At 38.4% G+C, this 25,713-nt stretch overlaps 1 protein-coding gene across 3 annotated transcripts in view; it reads right to left on the bottom strand.

The window, feature by feature from the left end:
- The window catches only part of LRRC27 (leucine rich repeat containing 27), a 66,892-nt gene that overhangs the window by 19,740 nt on the left and 21,439 nt on the right, over positions 1-25,713 (bottom strand). For all 3 annotated transcript variants that reach the window (XM_087932493.1, XM_087932492.1, XM_087932494.1), the window contains exons 5-8: positions 23,999-24,151; positions 6,206-6,446; positions 3,547-3,678; positions 2,287-2,386 (exon numbers count right to left, since the gene is read on the bottom strand). In XM_087932493.1, the coding sequence (XP_087788619.1) occupies positions 2,287-2,386; positions 3,547-3,678; positions 6,206-6,446; positions 23,999-24,151 (626 nt within the window). The remainder of the gene's footprint in view (positions 1-2,286; positions 2,387-3,546; positions 3,679-6,205; positions 6,447-23,998; positions 24,152-25,713) is intronic.

Consider the following 25,713-nt stretch of genomic DNA (forward strand, 5'->3'; position numbering starts at 1 on the left):
GGAAAATACTGTACTGTACTGAAAAAAAGGTTATAATAAAATTAATGAAATGATCATCTAACCACTTGGCCCAATCTCATGACCTTAAAATATTTTAAACAAATAAAAATGAAAGTCAGATACATGCAATTCTTTTGAGTCTAGAAGCATCATCCATATATATAGCTTTACCTGTCCCAATGACTTCTCATTGGTTGTTTTGTTAAAGTATAATAAATAGAGTTACAGCAAGTGGCATTGTCTAATTACATTAGTAAAGCAAAGCAGAGTTGGACCACATTGTTATTTGTGAAGTCCTTGGTGCTCTCTGAACTTGGTTGTTTACTTGCAGACATTTCATTACCCAACTAGGTAACATAATCAGTATTAATCTTCCACAGAGAGCAAACCTAACAATCAGTAACACTGATGATATTATCTAGTTGGGTAATGAAACTCTGTAAGCAAGCAACTAAGCTCAGAGAGCATCAAGCATTCCACAGTTAAACAGTGAGCTACGTATATTCTCCTCTACTAGAACTTTGTTACTTGGATAGATAACCTCCTGAAAATTACAGAACTCTAAGACTGACAGCAGGGGAAAATTGGAGAAAAATGTAGCTATGCATTCCACTTCAATTTCACTTTGGTCAAAGACAACTTCATGGCCCATCCACATGATCACCAGGAGAAGAGGAAGACTTCAGTTCTTTAAATGAACGGAGGGACTTGCTCTATTTACAGGTTACAAAACAAAGTGTTTCTCTCTTGGGACCACGATGACAGATTTTTCTCTCTGGATTAACTATAACATCCAGCCTACATTTACTTCAATTTGGCAGAAGCAAAATCTCAGGAGACATCCATCAACAATCCTATTTTAAATTTAAGCCCTTCTGTTTCAACGCCTCCAAACAGCTTGGGCAGCCACAGCTTCTGAATAGCTATGTGCAGGATGTTTTGACACCTACTGCACACATGGGGTCTTGCTGCACAGCAAAGAGCTGATGTAAGTATTTACTTACATTCGCACATGCTTCCTCCAAAGTTCTGGGGGTGGGTAGTCATAAATTAAAATAAAGTTGAAGAAAAAGTTTGCTGTGTAAGTTAATTTACTGGGGACTGATCTACATAGGACCCCATCTTGGTGGAGAAGGCTAAGCTAGATAAACAAGTGGTTAAATTCTAGATCTAGGATGCTATGGTCCTCATGTAGATCTGGTAAGTATCTTAACTGGAAAACTGTGCCATGAGTCACATTTTGTGAGTTAGGTGTGTGTGTGTGTGTGAGAGAGAGAGAGAGAGAGGCAGGCAGGCAGGCAGATGACAGACAAACATGATTAATTCAGATAGAAAAAAAAGAGATGGCAAGATCTGAAAATGTATTTTATGTTGCTAGCATTGGTGTAGCTCTTGTAGGCTATTCCACATCTGTTCTACTGTTATATTAGAACTAGAAGAACAAGACTATTTTTTCAGCTGTGATTTTAAATGTTAAATTTTAATTTTTTCTGAGGAAAAAAATCACTACCTTTTTCAAATACAGATAATACAATTGCTGTGAATATATATTGGGTTAACATAAAGCCCTTATCAAAGGCTGATGTTTGCCACTGCCTCCATCTCTGTGTGTGTGACTGTGTGTGTCCTTGGGTGGAAAATCTGGTTATGGATCTCAAGATCTAACCCAAAAGGAACTTTTGGCGCTAGAGGCTCTAAAATAAGAGGTTCTAAAACAGGACCTATCAAAATAAACTGATCCATATATTTTTTACAGAAATACAATTATTCATTCTGGAGACAATGACTCAACAGATTAAGGACAGAAAGATACCTGTGGCCTTGAAGAGATGATTAGATTATCTGAGATGCTTTAATCCCTGAGAATTTTGCCAAAGTGCTAATTTTTGTGCTTTCAGCTATTTATATATTTTCAAGATATTCTCCACATCCAATCATCAAAATCAAGAATCAAGAATGCATCTTTTCCATTTTCTACCTGAAGACCAAATCAGATGACCAGCTATCCTACAACTGACAATTGTTTACATAATTAAGAAAGTATAATTTAAATAAGAGGCTATAGTTGTTCCAGAATGGTCTGGCACATTTCATAGCATTAATGAAGTCCTAATTTTGGTCACCAGATGTCTTGTCCTAGATATGTAATTCAGCTATGGGGAAATAATTGCAATGAAATATGATATAAAGCATTTAGGTCTGAGATACAGAGAACCCCAATATCATATTTCACTATAAAAACCAGCCACATATTTTTGCAGAATAAAATCATATGCTGATACATACCATTGTATTTCCTTTTTGGGGTGAATATGTGTACAATATTCCTTTCTTTTCTCTTATCTTCCTGGCCTGTTTTCTCCATTTCTGAAGAACTTCTTTATCTCTTCAAAAACATTTTAAAAGTATTTAACATTTCACCGATAAGCCAAAAAATAATCAATATCGGAATTGCTTTCCAGAAAAACACCAAACTTTGAAAATCATACTGGAATTTTATTCTTGAGCCAGTGTGCATAATATTTTTGTAGATGAACAGTCATAATAAAGAACAATGATTCTATTTCTAGATATTAAATATAATCCATAATATGTGCTGTGTGTATACATGGACATTCATATACATATGGATTTAAGAGCAACTTGAGGTTATTCACACAACAGAAATGGCTAAATCTCCCTTATTCAAGCTTCAGTGCTGTTTGAAGAAACCAGATGCTTCTTGGCAATCACAAAAATAGTGAAATTAAGTACATATCTGCTTTAAACTTTCAAAACTGACAAAACTTATATGGCATAAGAAAGCAAAGATGTCAATCTATGTAAGTCTAATATTTTCCTGGGTAATCAAAGTCAGGATGAATTTAGTTAAAATTCTGCAACTGTGAGAAAGATACTGGACTAAGGTTGTGGGAATATTGCTCAGATGCTATGGTGAGAAACAGTAGGTGTAGAAGTATCATTGTCTACACCACAGCTCTCCTTTCTTAAATGAATATTTCTTAACCTGGAAATTTGGTTCAAAAGTTTGTTTAACGTGCTAGATTTCACTGACCCAGTTATCATACTGTGAAAATACAGGCTTCTGGTAATAGGAGAAAAAAGTAACAGTATGGAGGAACTGATTGAATATGGCAGTGAAAAATAAGATGTGCATAACAATCTCTCTTCTGTTTACTACTTTCCTGCACTAAAAATAATCTTATTGATTTAAAATCATGGATCTGGTCCTGTTATCCGTGACATAAATCTTGCACTCTATAAGTAGCAAAAAGCAAATCAAAGCAGGATGGATGAAATAGTAATTTATTCATTTTTAAAATGAAAACCCAGCTTGTTTTTCTGTCAAGTAGTAACATCTTCTATATTAGGATTTTCATATTTAGGCTGCAAAATTCTGATGCTTATCAAATGGCAGAAAAATAATACAGAAAAAGAATTCTGCCACCATCTAGTGGTCTTCTAGAGTTCTGCAACTCATATTTAGTAGACTTATTTACACTAATAATATAATAATATTTTGTTGAAAATAATTATAACACTTACTTTCTCCGCTGTTCAATTAAAGCTTGTTTTTCCTTCATATCTTTTAATGCTGCCAATCTGCACTCCTCTGCCATCTTACTTTGGATTATGAAATCATATGATGAAGCAGCAGGAAGCAGATTCCTTTTATCCCTTTGAAATAGACTTGTAAACTTCAGTCAATTATATTTGTCATTAAAACTATGCAGAACAACACAGTAGCTGAACAACAAATCTTAATTATTTTTGCTATCTTCAGGCTTTATTTTATTTAAAAACCAAAGTCTACTTCAGAATTCTTTCTATTCCAGATAGACAACAGGTTAACAAAATTGTGACTTGAAAGTTATATCACTCCCATAACTCTTTTTCTGTGTGGTTCTCATCCAATTCACATTTGTTCCTTGCATTCCCCCCCACCCCTACCCAGAAATTTAAGGTCACGAATAGTTTCTTAGCATGATTGTGTTGACTTGAAATAAACTGTACACGCAATATAAATATTAAATCAATAAAATTGGTTTGAGCATAATTTGGGGGTTTGTTTATTTGTTCTTTGGGTAATTTACTCTTAAACATTTGATTTTTGCCTAGTTTTCTATAAACTATATCCAGACTGAAGGGGAAAAAAAGTACAGAATTAAGAAAGCATGAAGGTTCAGTTCAATTAAAGTTAGCCATTATTTTACTGGGGTGGGGGGTGGGGGGGGAGGGGAGAATTCTTCATCGGCTTCAGGTGGAATCAGTACTAACTTTGGTCCCAAACCATTTAGATCTGAATTGTTGTATTTTTATTAGAAGTAAGAAGTAGATTTTTATGAAGATAGCGGAAAATACAGGAAAGCATTAGGAAGTGGGTATTGGTGAGTTCTTCTTGATGTCTTCAAACTTAACATGGAAATTCTTTAATTCATATTAGATCTTAGGTCCGGTATATGCTCATTTATTCAAAAATATGTATTTCATTTTTTAATATACTAATCCTGTAACATTATATCCTATCTTCCACTGCTGAATCTTTGAAGAAAAATCTGTTGCTATGCTCGATCTGCCTCTAGCTATCAAAATTCTGTGATGTCCAACTCACAATTTTAGGTTAGCTCTGTTGCTTTAAAACAAAAACAAAAACAGAAGATTGTATCCTTCAACCAAGGGGATATCATTTTTCATTTGAGTGAGGCAATTGATATCATAAGTTTTCATAACATTTTTAAGGATATTTTGGGATTTTGTTTAGATTTAAATGCCAAAACAAGGACTTTGAAAATTACTTTGTTTTCAGCATTTTCAAAAATACCTTATATATAAGATATGAGCTTCTATTGAAAAATTAGTTGCAAATTTCCATCCTCATCATGGTCATGTTTCAAAACCAGCATTAGCAGCTGGTAGCTATCTAAATGAAAGACTTTACAATGGGAACAGCTTTGAGGAATTAATTGTCCAAGTATCTCTTATGGGCTTCATTTGTTCATGGCTTTAGATTTCAGTTCTCATGTTCTGTATCACTTTAAAAACTATGTGATTTATTATCATGTAAGTTCATCTTCCGACAAAGCTTATTATGAGAACAAACATTTGTGAGTCTTTAAGAAGCACCTGACTCCAATGGATTTCATCAGTTTTGCTGCAAAACACTGATAGTGATACTAATCTGGAACCATCTGTTGTTATAAATTCTAAATGATAACCCACCACTTCCTTAATCTTTTTTTTAATCTTTAATCTTCTAGTTTTAAAATATACTGCTAATTGGTTGTATTTGTTGTGGAAAATGATTGCTTCTGAAAATGATTAACTATATTTAACTTTGGAGTTAAAAAAAATTACACAGAAGTATAGTACACAGATTCCCCAAATTTGAAATTGTACAGGCAATATTAAATGGCTCTGTGTGTTATCTAAATGCAGGTAGTCCTTGACTTACAATTACAATGGAGCCTGGAATTGAAGTCATAAGTCATTGTGTTTGTAAGTCAAGGAAGCACATGGCTGGACTCAATTTTATAATTTATGCTGCTCATAAAATGAGTTATGGTTGAAGCAAACCATGTTGCTCATAAAATGAGTTACGGTTGAAGCAAACCATATGGTTGTTAAAATAATCCATTTTCCTGGATATACATTTTTTTACTGAAAACTTGCAAGAAGCATTGCAAATTGTGGCTGCATGACCTCTGAACATAGTAACTGGTCCTGTTTCTGCCCAGAATTTCCTACCAATTCCTATTACTCATATAGTTGTTGATGCAGATGCATGGCCATCTATTTTTGGAGCCATTTATAAGGATTATCACTAGAATCATTGGCAGAAGCGTTGCATCAGGATATTTAAAAACCTCTGAAAAGGCAGCAAGAGCTCACCCACAGATAATTTTAATGATTGATTCAGAGTAGGAATGATGATACCTGGAAGATTGCTACCCTTTTTAAATTATATTTTTCCTTACGCTGATTTCAATAATATATAATGGTTATGGAAATTTTAAAATTCCATTATTGTTATTGTGGCTTTAAAAAGAAAAGCTTCTAATTTCTCCTTGGGTTTTCTAGATTTCTATTATTTATCATGCAGTTTGGAATTTAACATACTACAATAATATATAATTTATATTAGAATGTAAACTGTGAGTTACCATAAAGAATATAAAAACATAAACTGGCTTATATGTTTTATTACCTTGATGAAAGAATAGATGATTTACGAGAGAGGCTTTCCTTTGTCCTGGTTCTCCTTAATGTAGGCATAGATTCATTGGTTACTATTTTGTCTTCAGGATACTCTTGTCTTTCATCTTGGATAAGTTCATCCCTTAGCTTCTTAAATCGTATCATCTCCTCCTCATTAGGCCATCCATCTGACAAATCCAAACTGGATTTCATGATGTCTGCCAAATTTAATTTTTCAACAGGAGGCATTTCTATTGAAATAAAAAAAAATTGCTTTACACTCATAGATGGAACCAATTGGAAAGGGAAAATATTAAGAAAGTTATTTTTTGTTCCTTTTGATTTAGAAATACAAGTTTACAACCTTTCCCTTATTGCAATGCAATCATCATCAAAAAAGGAAACAGAAGCATCACTAAACCTTCAGTTCAGTACTGCAGAGAATGAAAATAAAATATACATTTTCTTGACTTAATCACTTTAGTTTACACAACAGCAAGGATGTGACACAAATGTGCTCAGAATCTCTACACTACCCCAGTGAATAAAAAGCTGAATTGTCAGATTTTGATGACTTTCCTTCACTTTTCATAGGAAACATTATTTAAGCATCTTTAAACAAATAAAAATGAAATTAGAAGAAACCAAATCTCAAAGCCATCAAAATCCTGACATTTTTGACTGCTCCCCAGAATATGAACATTAAAATATTAACCTCCAAGTATTGACCGTTTATTTACCACCCCCACCCCCACCCCCACAGACTTTAAAGTCGAGTGGTCCAATTTGTCCTTTTTTTGCTTCCGGCAATTCTATTAATGAAACAATGGAATTCTCAAAAAAAAAAAAAAAGCCCCCCTTTATTCTACTTTTTTAAAGTAGGACTATTCTATCGCTCTGCATCCTCTAAGTTTGAATTACAACCAATAAGGCAGATAATATTTGTAATATTCTTCTCTCTTTAGAATTTAAAATCTATTGGGAATCCAGGAGAAGGCCCTACATATCTACAATATCTTTTCTAATCTTAAAATCGATTTCAAATATTACCCTATTATTAGCAAATATGATATCTTCTGCTATAGTTGGAGTAAGGATTATACATTATGTTGAAACATATTATGGCATATTCTTCCTATGCAGGTAGTTCTTGACATACAACCACAACTGAGCCCAAAATTTCTGTTGCTAAGCGGGACAGTTGTTAAGTGAATTTTGCTTCATCTTACGACCTTTCCTGCCATAGTTGTTAAGTGAATCACTGCAGATGTTAAATTAATAACATGGATGTTAGGTGAATCTGGTTGTCATGATTGTCATGTTTCAAAAGGAGATCACATGACCCTTTGGACACTGCAACCGTCATAAATGTGAGTCAGTTGTGAAGCATCCTGAATTTTGACCATGGGACCATGGGGATACTGCAAAGTTAACAACTATGAAAAATGGTCATAAATCACATTTTTCAGGGCCTTTGCAACTTTGAATAGTCATTAAATGAACTGTTGCTAAGTTGAGGACTAGAAGTATGTTATGCAACCAATTTGATTTGATGCAAAAGACAATGACTGACTTCTTATTTCACTTTTTTGAAGTTTCCATAAGAATGCTAGAATGGGGAATCTTTTCTATCTGTTGCATACATTTGTTAATGTAGGGTACTGGCAAGAAATGGTGTCGATTAGAAGAGACTCATAATGTGTGTTTTGTTGAGGACTTTATTGAAGATTAACGTCTGGATATTTATGTGAAGCTGGAAAACTGACACAGAGTGCTGTTCTATGCATATTTTGAACCCCCATTGTCCTTTATTGGCTAACTGACCAAATGTGCTTAGGTTGCTCTCCTGTGTCCTTGGATGATCTTGAGTTTACAGATACACAAACCATGCTGATACACTATTTCTGTCCTAAATTGTAAATTGTTGCACTGCAAGTCAATACAACGTAGCCAAGGCAACCTCAGCTTTACCCAAGCTCTCTTTTGAGTGGCATTTCATATCTTAGTTTTGGTTTATGTTGTAAAATACGTTCTCAATTGAAGCCATACACCCAGCAAATCCTGAATTGAATGCAATGTGCTTGCTATACGAGGTTTGGGGACTAGTTTAAATTGCAAAGTGGGTTATAGGTATCCTGGACTTATAACCATTCGTTTAGCAGCCGTTTGAAGTTACAACAGCATTGAGAAAAGTGACTTACAACCCATCCTTGCACTTATGATTCATCATCATCTTTTAATGACCCCATAATCCCTTGCAGGGTGGAGTCTGGCCACTTGAATGGAGCTAGCGGAGTGTTTAATGGCCGGGTGCCCTTCCTATCGCCAATGCAGAGTTTTGTTCAGCAGATATATTCCCATTGTGCCCAGATAGAGAAATGTCTGCCTCTACCTAGGATTGAATTCACAGCCTCCTGATTGTGAGGAGGGCTTCACCTCTAGGCCACCGTACCAGTCCTCCTTGCACTTACATCTGGTGATCAAAATTCAACATCATATAGTTGCAGTATCCCGGGATCATGCAATTGTCATTTGCTAACTTCCTAGCTGGCCTCCAAGAAGTGAAATCAATGGGGAAATTGGATTTGCTTAACAACCTTGTGATTCACTTAACTACAATGAATTGCTTAGCAACCATGGCAAAAAAAAGGTCATAAAATTGGGCATGACTCACTTAACTGCCTTGCTCTGATTCCAGTTATAAATTGAGGACTATCTGCAGTTCTTTTTTTACTGACAGATTCAAGGAAATACCTGCATGGAAAATAAAACCTAAGTTTTTAATTATCAAAGCAGAGCTATTATTATGAAGTAGTTTCATCTTTTCAGGGATGCATAGCTTCTTCCAAACCTTTATTTAGCCACTGGACTCTCAGATAATTAGATTAGTGCTTTTTATAAAATAATGTGTATTTCATTTCACAGACTTGAGATCTCCCTGTCTGACTCAGAGAAGACATGTTTTCCTTAACAAATCCTGTACTAATTAATAAATCATATAACCCATATGAAGAAACACTGGACTACAATTTGGATTCCACAAGATGCATGTAAGACATGTTACTTAAGAATAGGCTGAAAGAAATAAGTTTCTGCTTATGCTAGCCTTTAAATACATAAACTTTATATACAAACACCCAAGCTATGAAAAAAACGGGAATCTGAAACTTGCTCAAAAGCCATCTGGACTATGAACAAAGCCTGTTAGGAGTTATCTATAGAATATATAAAGAAATTATAGCCCTACAGCTCTGACTGTCAATTTCTGGCATTAGGGTCTTAGAAAAGGTTTAGAAATGAAAAAGAGGCAGTCATATAGTAGATCTTAAACAATATGCTAATTGCACTTTTCTGTGCCTTTCTAGAACAGTCTATTAAGGCAGTGTGATTAAAGATAAGATTTGTTATGATCTGCACTTTCTGGTACAAAGGTCTGCTGACAGATCTGTTAGAACAGTGGAACAATAAGCATATTATTTTATTTACCCTTAAAATGCAAATGCCATACTGTATGTGTGTGTGTGTGTGTGTGTGTGTGTGTGTGAACGCATGTGTATCTTCAAGACACTTTTTGATTCCTGGGAACAGCCTGGACAAGTGACTGCAGGTTCTTTGGATTTTTTTTAAGATATAGTTTGCCATTGCTTCCTTCTTAGGGCTCAGAGAGACTCACTGACTCAACACATTGGTCATATTAGTCACGTTGCCAACTTTAAAAGCTGATACAAAAATTTATGCCACCAGATAATGACTGAATGCACCAATTATCACATTAAACAAGAGGAAAACCTTCTACGCACATATTCCACCTGCGCTTTCTACAATTTTGTAAATAACAAACTTAAAGACTCGAGGTCCATCCCACCCCTAAAAGGACCTAAGTAAAGACTGTAATGACGACACTACTAAAGCCAACCTCTTTAACACATTCTTTGGCTCAAGTCTTTGTAAACAGCAATGGATCATGGCCAACATGTCCTAGTAAAACCACAGACAACTACAATGATCTAATACATATTGATTTTACAGAAGACACTGTTGAAAAAGCACTATACAATCTAAAACCATCTCTATCTATTGGACCAGACAGAATATGTGCCTACTTCTTAAAAAAGATATCCACTGCCATAGCTGAACCTCTAAGCATAATCTTTGAAAAATCTTTCAGGACCAGCTCCTTGCCAAATCTATGGTCACTAGCCATGGTCATCCCCATCTTCAAAAAGGGAGACCCCAGCCTAGTTGAAAATTACAGACCAATCTCTTTATGCTGTGTCACCTGTAAAGTCATGGAATCAATTATTAACCAATCCATTATCCTCCACTTAGAGACAAACAACCTACTCTCTAACAAACAATTTGGTATCAGAAAAAAACTATCCTGTAATCTGCAACTCCTACACTGCAAAAACATATGGACTATACAACTTGATCAGGGCAAAGCAATTGACACTATTTACATAGACTTCTGTAAAGCCTTTGATTCAGTAGTACAGGACAAACTACTTCTAAAACTAAAATCTTATGGTATCGCCAGACACCTGCATAACTGGATAGATGCATTCCTATCAAACAGGCAACAAATGGTCAAAATTGGGAACACCCTATCAAATCCTGTACCTGTCAACAGTGGTGCCCCCCAAGGCAGCATTCTAGGACCAACTCTTTTTATACTCTACATAAATGACCTCTGTGATCATATTAAGAGCAACTGCGTTCTTTTCGCTGATGATGTAAAGCTATTCAACACCACCAACAATACTGCTACCCTTCAAAATGATCTTGGCTATGTGTCAGAATGGTCAAACAAATGGTAACTTCAAATCTCAACAAACGAATGCTCTGTCTTACATAGTAGCAAAAAAAAAAAAAATCAGAAAATAAAATACAAGCTGAATAGTCAAGACCTTGTTGATGACTTCAACTATGTCAAGGACCTTGGAGTACTCTAATGATCTAAGTGCTGAAGTCCACTGTAACTGCATAGCCAAAAAGGCATTAAGAGTTGTTAACCTAATCCTGCATAGCCTTTTCTCTGGTAATATTGCACGACTAACTAGAGCATACAAAACATTTGCTAGACCAATACTTTTGAATACAGCTCATCAGTCTGGAACCCACATTACACATCGGATATTAATACAGTTGAGAGTCCAGAAATAATTCACGAGAAGAGTTCTCCACTTCTTTACTTGTAGCAGAATACCTTATGCCACCAGACTTGAAATTTTAGACTTAGACAACCTAGAAGTACGCCACCTTCAGTCTGATATAAGTATAGTACATAAAATTATCTACTGCAATGTCCTACCTGTCAATGAATACTTCAGCTTCAACCACAACAGTAAAGAGCACACAATAGATACAAACTCAAGGTTAACCGCACCAAACTTGATTGCAGGAAATATGACTTCAGCAACAGAGTGGTCAATGTCTGGAATACTCTACCTGACTCTGTGGTTTCTTCCCCAAACCCCAAAAACTTTAACCTTAGGCTGTCTACTATTGACCTCACCCCTTTCCTAAGAGGTCTGTAGGGGGCATGCATAAGTGCACCAATGTGGCTACCATCCCTGTCCTATTGTTTCTTTTTATTCATATCATTTCATGTATTCATAACCAGGTTTATACTTATACCTGTTATCTAATACTTGCTTGACAAAATAAACAAACAAACATCACCCAGCTGGCTTTGTGCCTAAGATGGAACTAGAACTCACAGATTTCCAGTTTCTACCCTGACACCATTCATGACATTGTCATATCCTTAATTTTACATGCATGATTATGTCCTGTTGTGTCCAATGGAAATTACTGCAGTGGCATGTATAAATTTAAGAAATGGCTCTGAACAATTAACAGAATGAAAAACAAAAGCCTGAGAAAATAAGCATCAAATAAAAGGTCAACATACTCAGTTGATATAGTTAAAACTTAAAGTTTGAAGATATCACTTACAATATTTGTCCTGAAGTTAAATTTTTCCTGCTTCTAAAATGCCCTTAAGGCTGGGAATACTCATGCATGGTGTTATGTCCTGAGGACTCTAGGAGTTCTCACTCAGGTCCATTCACTTTGTGGGGGCGTTTCTCCCCTTTACCCATTGGTTGGTTCTCCGCAGCAGCCAGCTATAAAAGCAGGCTGCGGGGTCCAACCAGTTGCTGATCGCTGCGAGCCAGTTCCAGGCGTGGCAAGCACGGTCAGCCCTTTATTGTTATAATAAAGTATTGTTGCACTCATGCTCTGGTTCAGCCTCTCTTTTCCCAAACTTAACACTGGCGACGAGGATGGGATGGCTACCAGAAGCACCATGCAACCGCTGAGTCACTAGCCGCCGATCTGCAGCCAGAGAGAGCTATCGGCCGGCGATAAGAGCAACGCTGATCCGCAGCCAGAGAGAGCGGTCAGCAAGCAAAAAGAGCAAACAAAAAGAGCAAACGCTGGTCCGCTGACAGAGAAAGCGGCCAGCAAGCAATAGAAGCGAACACTGATCCGCAGCCAGAGAGAGCGGTCAGAACGAAAAGTTAGAAGCGTCTGTAGCCGCTTGTTAGCCCAGCTACAGGGAAAGTGAAGCGCTGCGAGCCGCAGCCGCTCATTGTTTAGGTGCGAAATTCAAACGGCTGTCATTTGAATTTCAAACCTAAAAGGCACAGCACGGTGCTGTAGTCAAGTCACTGACGCCCACACAGGCGCAAATTCAAACGCCGCAAACGGCTGACGGCCAAACGTGGCTAACCCAGAGAGAGAGAGAGAGGATTGCGAAAAGCCTCTCCAGAGCTGAAATCACTTGCCTGCCACAGGCATTAGAACATTTTTCTGCTGCCCCAGAGAGATTTTGTCCACAGGTTGTTCTACCGGCCCCATCACCATGAACTCCAATCCAGTCTTCCCAGCGTTCAAGCCGGATGAGGAGAAGTGGGAATCATACAAGAACCGTTTTAACCATTATATCGATGCAATTGGGCTGGCTGATGCTGGAGAGCATCGGAAAAAATCGTATTTCCTGATCTACTGTGGAGCCATCATCTTCAATACTGCCACAGCCCTCGTGGCCCCACGTGAGTTGAAAAACGTTCCGTGGTCAGAGCTACTTGAAATCCTCACTAACCACTATTCTCCCAGGCCCTCACAGATTGCCAGGAGATTCACCTTCCGTATGAGGAAGCAAGCGGACAAGGAAACCATTAATCAGTATATGGCCGCCCTCAGAACAGCAGCATTGCATTGTGGGTTTGGAACCTACCTGGAGGACATGCTCCTCGATCAACTAGTCTGCGGGGTCAAGGACCTACACCTTCAAAGGCGCCTCCTCGCGAAAAAAGACCTCAATCTCGCACAAGCAGTCGAGGAGGCCTTAGCAGCAGAACTGGCAGCGCACTCAGCCACCGAAATCCATGGCCCGACTGCCAAGCTGACGTTAATTCCAGTCCACTCCGAGGAGGTGGTAGCAGAGGAATCCCTGAGTGATGAAAACGACGTCCACCGCCTCTCCAACGACAGACGGCCGCAGGTAGGAGCCAAACAAGAAAACATCGGGCCACCCAAGCACATCACCCTGTGCCTAGCCTGTGGTGGATCTCATCTGAGGGCCACCTGCAAGTTCAAAGGAGCCACCTGCAATAACTGCCATAAAAGGGGGCACATCGCGAGAGTCTGCCAAGCCCCTCAAAGCTCAACACAAAGGCACCCCCCCTTCTCACACTCGGGGCCGCAAAGGCAAGTATTGAACTGTCGCACGCACCACCGTGCCAAGCACACTTGCCACACTGTTAGTAAAATCTCTCTCTCCGTTTCCTTAGAAGGTAAACCGTGCCGCATGGAGGTTGACACAGGGTCAGCGCTCTCAATTATCTCGTGGAACACCCTCAAGAGGCTCCAGCCCAGCCTGACCACTAGCCGGCTCCAGAAGTGCCATTTTAGCCTGAAGGACTACCAGGGGAAGACCATTCCTGTAATCGGCAGAGGCAAGTTCCTTGTCAATTTTAGAGCTTTTAAAGGTCACCTACCTCTAGTGGTAGTTAACGGCAATCTCCCTACCTTATTGAGGCTCGATTGGTTTCCCCATCTCGGCCTAGGGCTAACAGGAGTCCATGCTGTCTCAACCTCAGACACTGACTCCTTATTCGCTGATTACTCAGATGTATTCAGCGATGAGCTGGGGTGTTATAACGGTACCCCAATATCGTTCTCAGTCGACCCCCAGGCAGTCCCAATCAGGCTAAAACCGCGTAGGGTCCCATTCGCTATTCGGCCAAAACTAGATGCTGAATTGGATAAACTATTAAAACAAGGGGTCATTGAGCCAACAGATTTCGCCAAATGGGAGACGCCCATTGTCACACCCTCAAAAAGACGGTAGCCTGAGAATTTGCTCGGACTACAAGACCACAATCAATAAGTTTCTACAAGTTAGCGCTTACCCAGTGCCCGTCATTCAGCATTTATTACACACTTTTGAACCTGGCAGCATTTTTGCCAAATTGGACATGTCTCAAGCGTATCAACAGTTCCCTGTTGACAACCAAACAGCGGAACTCCAGACCATTGTCACTCACAGGGGTGCTTTCCGATGCAAGCGTCTCCAATTTGGCGTAAGTGTTGCCCCAGGTATCTTTCAATCCCTCATGGAGCGAATTTTACAGGACCTCCCTGGAGTAGTACCCTACTTCGACGACATCTTAGTCTCGGCCAGGGACAGACCCCAACTCTTCCAGAGAGTTCGAGCAGTGTTAGAGAGGTTCAGACAGCATGGCCTCAAATTGAAAAAAAAAAAATGCGCCATTGCCACTAGACAGGTGGACTTTCTGGGTTATAAAATTGACGCCTCAGGCATTCACCCCCTGGAGTCCAAGGTTAAGGCAATTCACGAGGCACCCACTCCAACCTCCAAAACTGAACTACAGGCCTTCTTGGGGCTATTAAACTTTTAAGCGTCTTTCTTGCCCCATAAAGCATCAGTAGCTGAACCCCTACACAGATTACTGGATAAAAAGTCACCTTGGCACTGGGGGCACAAAGAAGACCATGCTTTTCACGCCATGAAATCACTACTCACGTCAGAGGCGGTACTTATTCAATTCGACCCCAACCTTCCTTTAGTGCTGGCAGCAGACGCATCCCCCTTTGGAATTGGGGCAGTATTAAGCCACAGGCTTCCCAATGGCGCCGAGGCTCCCATTGCCTTTTTCTCCAGGACGCTCTCTGCAACGGAGCGTAATTACAGCCAGATCGATAAGGAAGCTCTAGCGGCTGTTGCAGCAGTGAAAAAATTTCACGAATTTCTCTTTGGCCATTTTTTCGAGCTGGTCACAGACCACAAGCCCCTCCTGGGTCTACTAGCCGGGGACAAACAGACCCCTCAAGTCCTTTCTCCGAGGATGACGAGATGGACCCTCTTCCTAGCAGCCTACTCCTACAGACTCATACACCGGCCAGGTAAAACATTGTCCCACGCTGACGCTCTCAGCCGCTGTCCCTTGCCGGCCCCGGCTGAAGACCCTGCTCCTGTCCACGCTATTTTCGAGGTAACCCAATTAGACCTCCCCATCACTGCCCTTGACATTGCTGCTAAAACCAAGGCAGACAAAACGCCGCCCAGGTGCTCGACTGGGTGAGGAGGGGGTGGCCAGGTGGCAATGTTGAAAACAAATTCTCACCTTTCAAGACCCGCATGCAGGAATTGTCCAGTTTGCAGGGCTGTCTACTGTGGGGCACTCGAGTGGTCATCCCGACCTTACTGCGTACCCGAGTCCTGGAGGCGTTGCACGAGGGACACCCTGGCATCGTGAGAATGAAGGCATTAGCACGCAGCTACGTATGGTGGCCGGGCCTCGACGAGGACATCGCTAGATGGGTAAGCTCCTGCAACCCCTGCCAGGAATCCCGTCCAGCTCCTCCTATTGCCACCCCTACTAAATGGGAGAGCGCCAGCGCTCCGTGGTCCAGAATTCACATCGACCTGGCCGGCCCCTTGCATGGGAAAATGTTCCTAGTGGTCGTGGACGCCTATTCTAAATGGATTGACGTTGCACAGCTATCCACGACCACCACACAAGCAATCACCAACGTATTAACACGCCTGTTTGTAACCCACGGGCTACCCGACTCCATTGTCTCCGACAATGGCCCACAGTTCGCATCAACTGAGTTCAGCCGTTTCGCTGCCAACCTGGGTATCCGCCACATCTTCACAGCCCCATTTCATCCTGCCAGTAACGGATTGGCTGAAAGGGCCGTCAGGACCACTAAAGAAGCCCTGGCTAGGTTCAGCAAGGATGACTGGCACCACAAACTCTCGCGTTTCCTGATGAGCCAGCATTCAACTCCATGTTCAGTCACCAACAAGTCCCCAGCTGAGCTCCTGATGGGCAGGCGTCTGAGGACTGTATTGGACAGACTTCACCCACAATACTGCCCTGACTCTCCCCTCGCTTCCACATCGGGGGTTAGACATTTTATCTTACAGGAGCCAATATTCGCGAGGAACTTCGCTGGAGACCCCCTGTGGATCCCGGCGAGATCGTGGCCATCACCGGACCAAGGTCGTATCGGGTCAGACTGGAGGACGGCCGGGTCTGGAGAAGGCACCTGGACCAGCTGCGTAGGCGCCTCAGCACCCACACGAGCAGGGACCCAGAATCACAAGCGACGGGAGGTCTCAGCATCAACCCCACATCCACATCCTTCCCGCGACCAGTACACACCAACAGTCATTCCAGAAAGCCCGAGCACGGACAGCGGCGCCCAGACGGTGGACCAGCCCGATCCAGTCTACGGGAGCACGTCCCCAGTGACTAACCCTACGAGTCCCGGGCCTGCCCGAACCGAGGGGCACGTTGGTGACACTTACCCGGCTCTGCCTTCCCAGACAGACTCTGAACGGACAGTCAGCGTTCCAGAGCTGCGCCCGTTCCGGCGCCAACATAAACCTCCTGCCTACCTCAAAGACTATGCGTGTTCGCATCTGGGGGAAGGGTGTTATGTCCTGAGGACTCTAGGAGTTCTCACTCAGGTCCATTCACTTTGCGGGGCGTTTCTCCCCTTTACCCATTGGTTGGTTCTCCCCAGCAGCCAGCTATAAAAGCAGGCTGCGGGGTCCAACCAGTTGCTGATCGCTGCGAGCCAGTTCCAGGCGTGGCAAGCACGGTCAGCCCTTTATTGTTATAATAAAGTATTGTTGCACTCATGCTCTGGTTCAGCCTCTCTTTTCCCAAACTTAACACATGGTACATGAAATCCTTGAAAGTTTTGGTTTCACTTTAATTAGCCTCTAATTGTTTCCTGGGTTGACAAGTATGATAGCTAATTTTTATTCATTTATGGTATCTGTTTGTATACTAATATACAAGAATACAAAATAAGAATTTGACTTTACATAGCCCCTATTCTTCATAAAGTTTGTGACTTTGATCTTTAATACTCTCCTTCACTGAACTAGCTATTCTCAATATATTTCCAAATCTTCTTGCAGGGTAAAATTCTACTACAATTATGCAATATTACATTGGTGTTATTCCCCTAGCAATCCTCCCATATTTCCCCACTATTAGTGCAGGATTTTTTCTTCCTACAAAAAATTAAGAAGTAAAAGATGGAAAACTGCACAATGTTCTTTGATTGGTAGCATCAGAAATGTGGCTTCTGAAATAGTCTGTGTAATTTATGGAAAAAGTTGCCAATCAGCATTTCCCATTTTCTCAAGTTGCTTTGAAGTTAAGAAAAGTAATGTTGAAAGAGACGTCTAGTATCTGTGCCATTTTCTTGATCTAAATTCAAAGCTAAATAAGATACTACAGCAAACAAATCATGTACGTACCAGATAAAACCATTCATCAATCAAATAATTCTACTAAGTATTTGAAAGTACAATTTATTTTTATATAAAAAGCTGTACTTATGTTTTATGATCATATAGCCATCAAATACAAGATTTTCAGAAATACAACAGTTTTGAAAACGAATGTTACATACGCATAAAAAGATTACTATTATAGTATGTTAAATAACACCTACTTCTTTACATTCTGATATTTGACAAAGTACGTTAAGATAAATGTTACAAAAAAGCTGAAGTTGGTACATTCTTTTAAATTAGTGAATAACTTTTCCTTATTTTCATGGCATTTTCAAAGCTCCAGTTTCAAAAAAATGTTATTTAGTGGCAAAAAGCATGTATATAAGAGTATGTTAGTATTTTTGCTCTACAGTTCTAAAGCGATGGCTTAAATCTTTAGAATTATGTGTTTTAAATACATTCTTTTAAAAAAAATCCAACAGCAAAAAAGAATTCAACAAAGAATATTCAGAATGCTAGTTCTTCAATCCATTCTAATTTTTCCTACGTCAAACACATTTAAGTATTTTAAGAGGCAATGCTATGTAGTTAGATTGGCAGACAGATTAATGAGAGTTATTAGCATTACATTGCCATAGTACTACTGCTAAATTTAATATTGCAATCTGCCATAAACAGTTTTAAAAGTATGCTGTATGAAACATAACAATAAGAATTAAAATAAGCCAAAATGATCTTTTTTTGCTGTATCTTTTTATTGTTGTTTTACAGTAGGCAACATGAGAGGCAAAAGAGGGCATATTTCACATTGAACCTATTTTTAAAGAAACAATCTTTAAACAGGTATTATGTACTTTTGACTTGGAAAAAGAATCACAAATATCGGTTATGCACATCTTAATAAACTGAACAGTATTTAAACTTAATTAAAAATAAAATATTTTCTTAAGTGCTACCTTTACTGGACACACTACTGATTCTTCGAGCGCTTCTGGGTTTAAACCGAATTAAATCTATAAATCACAAAATTAAAAAATAATTATGTCATTTGTAAAAATTGAATTTTCAGGGATTAAAATTAGTTGAATCCACAGGGGTTAAATTATTAGTAATTCTGATCCAGTAACAGAGATTCAGTACTGTTTTTACCTCTTGGAAAGGAACAACAGTATTTTAGCTTCCAGAAATTTTAGTTCTTTTTAATAGGATAGAAGATTGTTTTTCCAACAAAATACACAGCATCCAAGGTTGTAATAAAATATGTACAACAGAGGACACCATCAAACTAGAAATATTACAATATACAAAATATGTTTGTGTTACATGTACTATTTCTCTAGAAATTTAATATAATTTGATTTATAGATATACTGTGATTTCTCCAAGAAATTATTTGTCTGTTTAGGGTAAGACAAGACATTTGGGGACAATATCCAGCAAATGGCTTTTTAATTGCACAAATCGAATCTGAATAGTCTTCAAGGGCTAATCTGTAATGTTATTATTGGATCTGCTCCCCGCCCTCTCTTTCTGTGTTTGGGTATGTGTACTGATTTAGGCATTATAGCCAAGTTAAGGCAGTAAACATACTAATACTCCCTCCTCCTCAATTTTGCCGATAATAGCACTGTGAGGTAAGTTGGGCTGAAAGACTATGATTGGCCCAAAGTCATCCAGCCAGCTTTCATGCCCAAAATAGGAGTGGAACTCAGTTTTCTGATTTCTAGCCTGATGCCTTAATCACTAGCATCTAGACCAAACTGGCACATTGCTATTATGATTGTTATCTAACAAGGCTGTCAATTGATAGGTTCTCTATCCTTCTTCATATTTCAATTTCATTACTAATTTCCTAAATGGGCCAAACTTTCATTAACCATATAATTAGCTTAATTTTAAATTCTGGTTTTCAGGTAATGTTTTACTATAACTTTTTCTACTTAAAGGCAATGGAAAATTTTATTGTTTCAAGTTTAGGAAGTTATTGGAGCTTGAAAAAAAACGAGCTTATGATGCAGCCATGTAGTCTAAATCATAGTTTTGAATAGAAAATTTGAACTAAACCCTTATATGATCTAGATTCAGAAATACAGTATATTCAAAGGAGTAGTATCACAATGATGTTGCCTTCCAAATCTAGTGCTCTACTAAACTCACTAAAGAGGCTCATCTGTTTCCATAAAGCGTTGAAAGCTTTCCTACGATCAGGTGGTCTGTCACATTTTTTCTTGTATTCTCTAACAATGGCCTTTGCTTCTTGTTCTAGCGGAGAAGGCAAGTCTGTGAAATACAGAATTTCAAGGTATGTGCACATGTTAAAACTACTCTGACACATGATCATTTGCTACAATTTTTTTACGAATACCCTCCTTTGAAGATCAATAAAATACCAAAGAGCCATGTAGAAAGAAGTTGTACAAAATACATAGTTTTTAAAAAAGGACAGTAGGTTTATTATGCAGTTGTTTATTTAGAACACATCTATAATTTTTAAAGAATAGAATTACTGATGCTCTAAAGTAAGATCACTATAGCATAAAGATCAATTTATTTCTTTTCCATATAAACTTCAAAAGATATGGAAACATTACATTATTTATAAAAATATGTATTTCATGAATAGCAGAAGTATATATTCTCTCTATCTCAACTGTAAATACTACTCAGAAGCGTGGGATGAGTATAGAAAATAATCACTCATCATGGTGTCCAATGCAAAAACAAAACAAATAAATCAGAGTATAATGGTCCATATTAAAAGTGGTATCTTGGCCTAGAGGTGGAGCTCTTGCCTCACAATCAGGAGGCTGTGAGTTCGATCTTAGGTAGAGGCAGATATTTTTCTATCTGGACACACTGAGAATTTATCTGCTGAATAAAAAACTCCACATTAGCAACAGGAATGGCATCAGGCCAGTGATTATGCAGTCATTAAAAGAGGATAATAGTCCATATTAAAAATGGTGGATATGACACAGCATTATAGGACACATATTCTTGTGTCCTTTATGGTTGTGCTGGAATAAGTCCTTTGTATATTGTTCTCTATGATTAAACTATACATGGAAAGGATAGCAGAATGTCTTTGCTAAATTCATTCCATGACATTCTTGCTGCCTTTTACATGTAGAGGGCAACTGTGTATAGATGAAGTTACTTTGTTTATAAAGATTTACCCTAAGATTTCAAAGCCCTGAATAATTAGAGTAGTCACCAAGCAGCATAGAAACTGTAGTTGCAGTCATTCTCCAAATACCGTATATAGAGAAATATTATCAGGGAGAAGTGGCTGCCACTGCTTGATTGGGAGTTCCAAGCAAATCCTCCAATTCTAATAGTCATCTACATGCAAATTTGGTACATAAAATACTAGGCGACAGAATGTAGATGCTCTACAAATGTTACATTCAAAAGGATTTACTATACCTATTTGTCCAAATACATATAAATACAGATCTTTAAAGATCTTGTGATAGTTATTCTTCTCATCCACTCTTGCTTCAGAAAGTTATGGATTGGAGGGGTTAGGCAGTTATTTTTCTCTCTGAATACATCTACTGTTTTGCTTTAATTTACTTCCAAAAATCAAATTTTCATGATAGATTCACTTGACCATGAATTTATAGTCAAGTGTAGTAATTGATTATATAATAAAAAAGGAATGTTAGTAATTCATTGTGAGTTTAACCAAGAATTCAGATTGTTTAAAAGTGAAACCTAAACCCAAAACATGAACCAATCAAATCAATTAAGCCTAAATATTAGATAGGCTATTGCAATGTTGTCTTGATTACTTTATAGACAACACCCTGAATGTTTGATCCTGAATTAACATTCCTCACTTTGTATTGAGGACTACATAGTTCTTTTTCCTTGATGTCGAAATACATTGCTTTCTTTCAGATGATTAACTACAGTTCCATTAATAAGATAACTATAATAAATAAATCAAAGTTAAGAACATAAAATTATTGCCAGCAGATTCTGAATAATTGAAAAAGCCATAGAATCACAAAAAGAAGTCAGTATATGTTTTGTTGATTATAGAAAGGTTTTTGGTTATAAAACAGAAGAGTGTTTGGAAATTTGGGAACCACAAAACACTTCATTGTCCTCATACAAAATCTACACATAGGTCAGGAAATCACAGTATGGAGAGGATATGGTAAAAGACTGGCTCCAGGTTGGCAAAGAGATTATCCCTTGTTTTACAATCTATATATGGAATAAATATTGAGCAACGCTGTATTGGAAGAAGATGAAAGTGGTTTTAAAACTGGAAGAAGAAATATCAGTAACCTGAGCTATGTTGAAGACACTATTCTGATGGCTGAAAATTCAAATGAATGTTGATGTAAGATATAGTAGTAAAATCAAGGAGCACAAAAAAATTAAGATTAAATATTTAAAAAGACCAAATTAATAACAACAAATTCAGCAACCAGCCTTAGAATAAAAGATGTAACATTAAAGATATTGAGTAGCAGTAGATACCTTCTGCCTTTAGGGTCAACTAGCAACAAAAAAAGAAACCAGCAATCAAGAAATACATAGCATACCAGAAGTTGGTAGAACAGGCGTGAAGACCTTGGAAAATATATTAAGATTCTGGGCTATGTCTGTACCTACAAAGATCAGAATTGTTCAGGCAATAGTTTTCTCTGTAACATTCTATGAAAGTGTTGGATTTTGAAAAGGCACAATAGAAAGGCTAATGAGGCTTTTGAACTTTGGTGTTACAGAAGACTTTTGAGAATACCACAGATAGCCAAGAAAATGAAAAAAAAAATCAAATAAATCTACCCAAAATATAACAGAAGAATTATACAGTACTTTCAAACTTGCAGGATTCCGTAATTGTAGCTTTACAGTAAAGTAGAATTAACTGAATTGTATTTTTCCTGTCTGAGCTTACCTGGCAAGGCGGCTGACATTAAAAGTTGATACTGACTTGATGGCATCTAACCAATTAATCATTCAATCAATCAATCATGAACAATAGTTTAAGTCAATAAGGAATGACTTAAAATGGCAGTGTTTAATCATTTAATTCATTAACACCCCAAGAGCAGTTACCAAAATGATCGTAGAGTCTTAGTAGCTAAATAACTATATGCCATACACATGGAGTCTTTATTAGGAGCTCAAGCAAATTATATAAAATATGAACCACAATGCAGAATACAGTATCTTAGGTTTATTGTCTGGAATTATTGAAATCCCCACATACCACAGAAAAGCCTTATATACTCTATAACTGAATGATTCTCAAAGACAATTGGAAAGTTCTATACTTTTCAGAAGTGGGGCACATTGTTCTTATGCTTTTTTAAGAGAGTTTACACCTCAACAAACTATAACGAAAAAACAGAAATAACCAAACAGAAACCAAACAAAACCAATATAATCAGAACCATATAAACTCCTCTCCCACCTTCCCTCCCCATCGAATATATTATTAAACTGGCTCCTGTTTAGCTTCTTCAATAAAAATAGACACATTAACATTTGTGCCTTAAACAGAAATCATTTCAATTATTTATTTACATGATTTATATGGCCACCCATTTAATAACAGAGACTCTGGACAGTGGATTAAAACAAAAATTACAACCTATAACTCATGATGCCCAAAATAAAAACATTAAACCCTAAATCACAAAAACCAATTCAATAGTAAATCTCAGCTAATTCCCTGGCCCAAATATCAAGAAACACAGGCACATCTTTAAAGCCTTTCAAAAGGTTACCCATCTGGATCTCCAGAACAAGTGCACCTACAGAAAAAGCACAACTTCAAGGTCCAAAGAAATCACACTGTTGCTCACAAAAGATCACACATGCCTTCACTGCAAGATTTGGTGGGCTCAGCAAAACAACGGGAAAGAAAATTCCACAGATATTTTCAGGTCACTTGATACCTTAATTGTTTGAAACTCATATCCATATTAATTATTTAACTAGGTCAATATGGTTATTTCAAAAACATGTATTAAAATATTACTATACCTGGAGAAATAGACTCTGCATATTCAATATTTTGATGACAGTTCTTTCGGAGGAAACATAAAATGAATGACAGACCCTTCTGTATCACTTCAAGGGGAGGAAATTCCAGAGGACAATTCCTGAGATTTAAGGCTGTAAGTGAAGCTACTTTACCTGCCAAAATAAGAAAGCCAAAGATGTAATGTTAAAATGTTTTAGAAGAAAAAGCTCTCCCTATTATTATTTAAGTGATTATTTAATTGTAAAGTTACTTAGAAATAATAAGACTGTTGGTTTGCAAGAAAGTACACTTACAGCAGGAGTGTCAAACTGGTGGCCCATGGGCTGGATGCGTCATGCGCAGGCCAAGCCCACCCAAGCTCGGTGAAGGAGAAAAATGTCACGAAACATCACATGACAGCAACATGACACCACAAGTTTGACATCTGTGACTTAGAGCATTCAAGCTTTAATAAGTTTGTGGAAGAGTATAAAGGAAGACCTCCCTCAACTATAACAGCCAAAACTTCAAAGAAAATGGCAGTTTTTATGCTGTTTCCTGTTAATCTCAATAGTTGAGGACCTCAGCAAATATTCCCTATTTATTCCATTTCTTTACCACTGCTTTGCATATCAAGCACACAGATTTTACATGGGATAATCTTGAAGAAACTCAGGTCCCAAGTCATATACGACAACTAATGCAGCTCATAGAGCAAGGATGCAATGTACGGCATTCTAGGGGCACACATAACTGTCCATGCTGCTGCATTTTGTATCAGCTAAAGCTTCTAGATACATTTTCAAGGGCAGCCTTATATGCAGCAGGCTACAATAATCCACCCTGCACTTTGGCAAAGTAAGCACCTTGCAAGCAAGCAGAAAGATGCTGATTCTGCAAGCAATCCCCATGCTTCATTATTGGCAACCACTGAGCAGGAAATGTTTTGGCTGAGTAGCTGAGTATGCTTGGTGGGGAGAAGATTTAATCTGTGCAGGAATTCCTTCTGTTACTGGAAACAACTTTGGCATCTTCATTTGTGAATTCCTGTTCTTGAACCTGGGTGTTTCTGGCCAAGCATTTACAAGATATTCTGAAGAAATGGATTTCAAACTGTCTGTTCAGATTATGCCTTCTTCCCTATCATCAAGTAAGCTATCATGCACACACATATTCTTTCTTTTGCTTCCCCAACTCTGCTTCTGTTGCCTCCCCTGCCTGTCTACAGCCTCCAGATAACACTTCCTAACATTTTTACAAGTTCTGCTGCAAAATAATTGTTCCTAAACTGTGTGTGTATGTTGGGGGAAATGGTATTCCTTCCCAATACCTCTGCAGGCTTGCCTTCCATGTGCCTGAATTATGCCTGTCTACTGCACGAGCATTTTATTTTTACACTGAAACCAGGACACACAAAAAAGCCATTACATTTTTATGGATGACAACTTCATCATCACCATCTTGGCTTCACAGCTGAAAATGCAGGTGGCATATCTATGGGAGAGGACCTCCTCTTTCTGGGGTCACCCAAGCCTAACCACACACAGCAAGTGGGCCGCCTCACTTAGAGTCAATTGTGGATGACGGTAGTTTTATTGCATATTGGTCTGGTTCAGTTACAGCAGCTGGAACCCAGGCTATTAAGAATTTGATGGGCTGATCTTGAATACCGAGAGGCTGGAAGATAGGTTGCAGTCCCCAAATTTATTATGCCTGTGATTGGTTCATCTACTCA

The sequence above is a fragment of the Pseudonaja textilis genome, chromosome 4 (assembly GCF_049901715.1).
Source record: "Pseudonaja textilis isolate UNSWEBS1 chromosome 4, rPseTex1.2, whole genome shotgun sequence".
NCBI classification, from domain to species: Eukaryota; Metazoa; Chordata; class Lepidosauria; order Squamata; family Elapidae; genus Pseudonaja; species Pseudonaja textilis.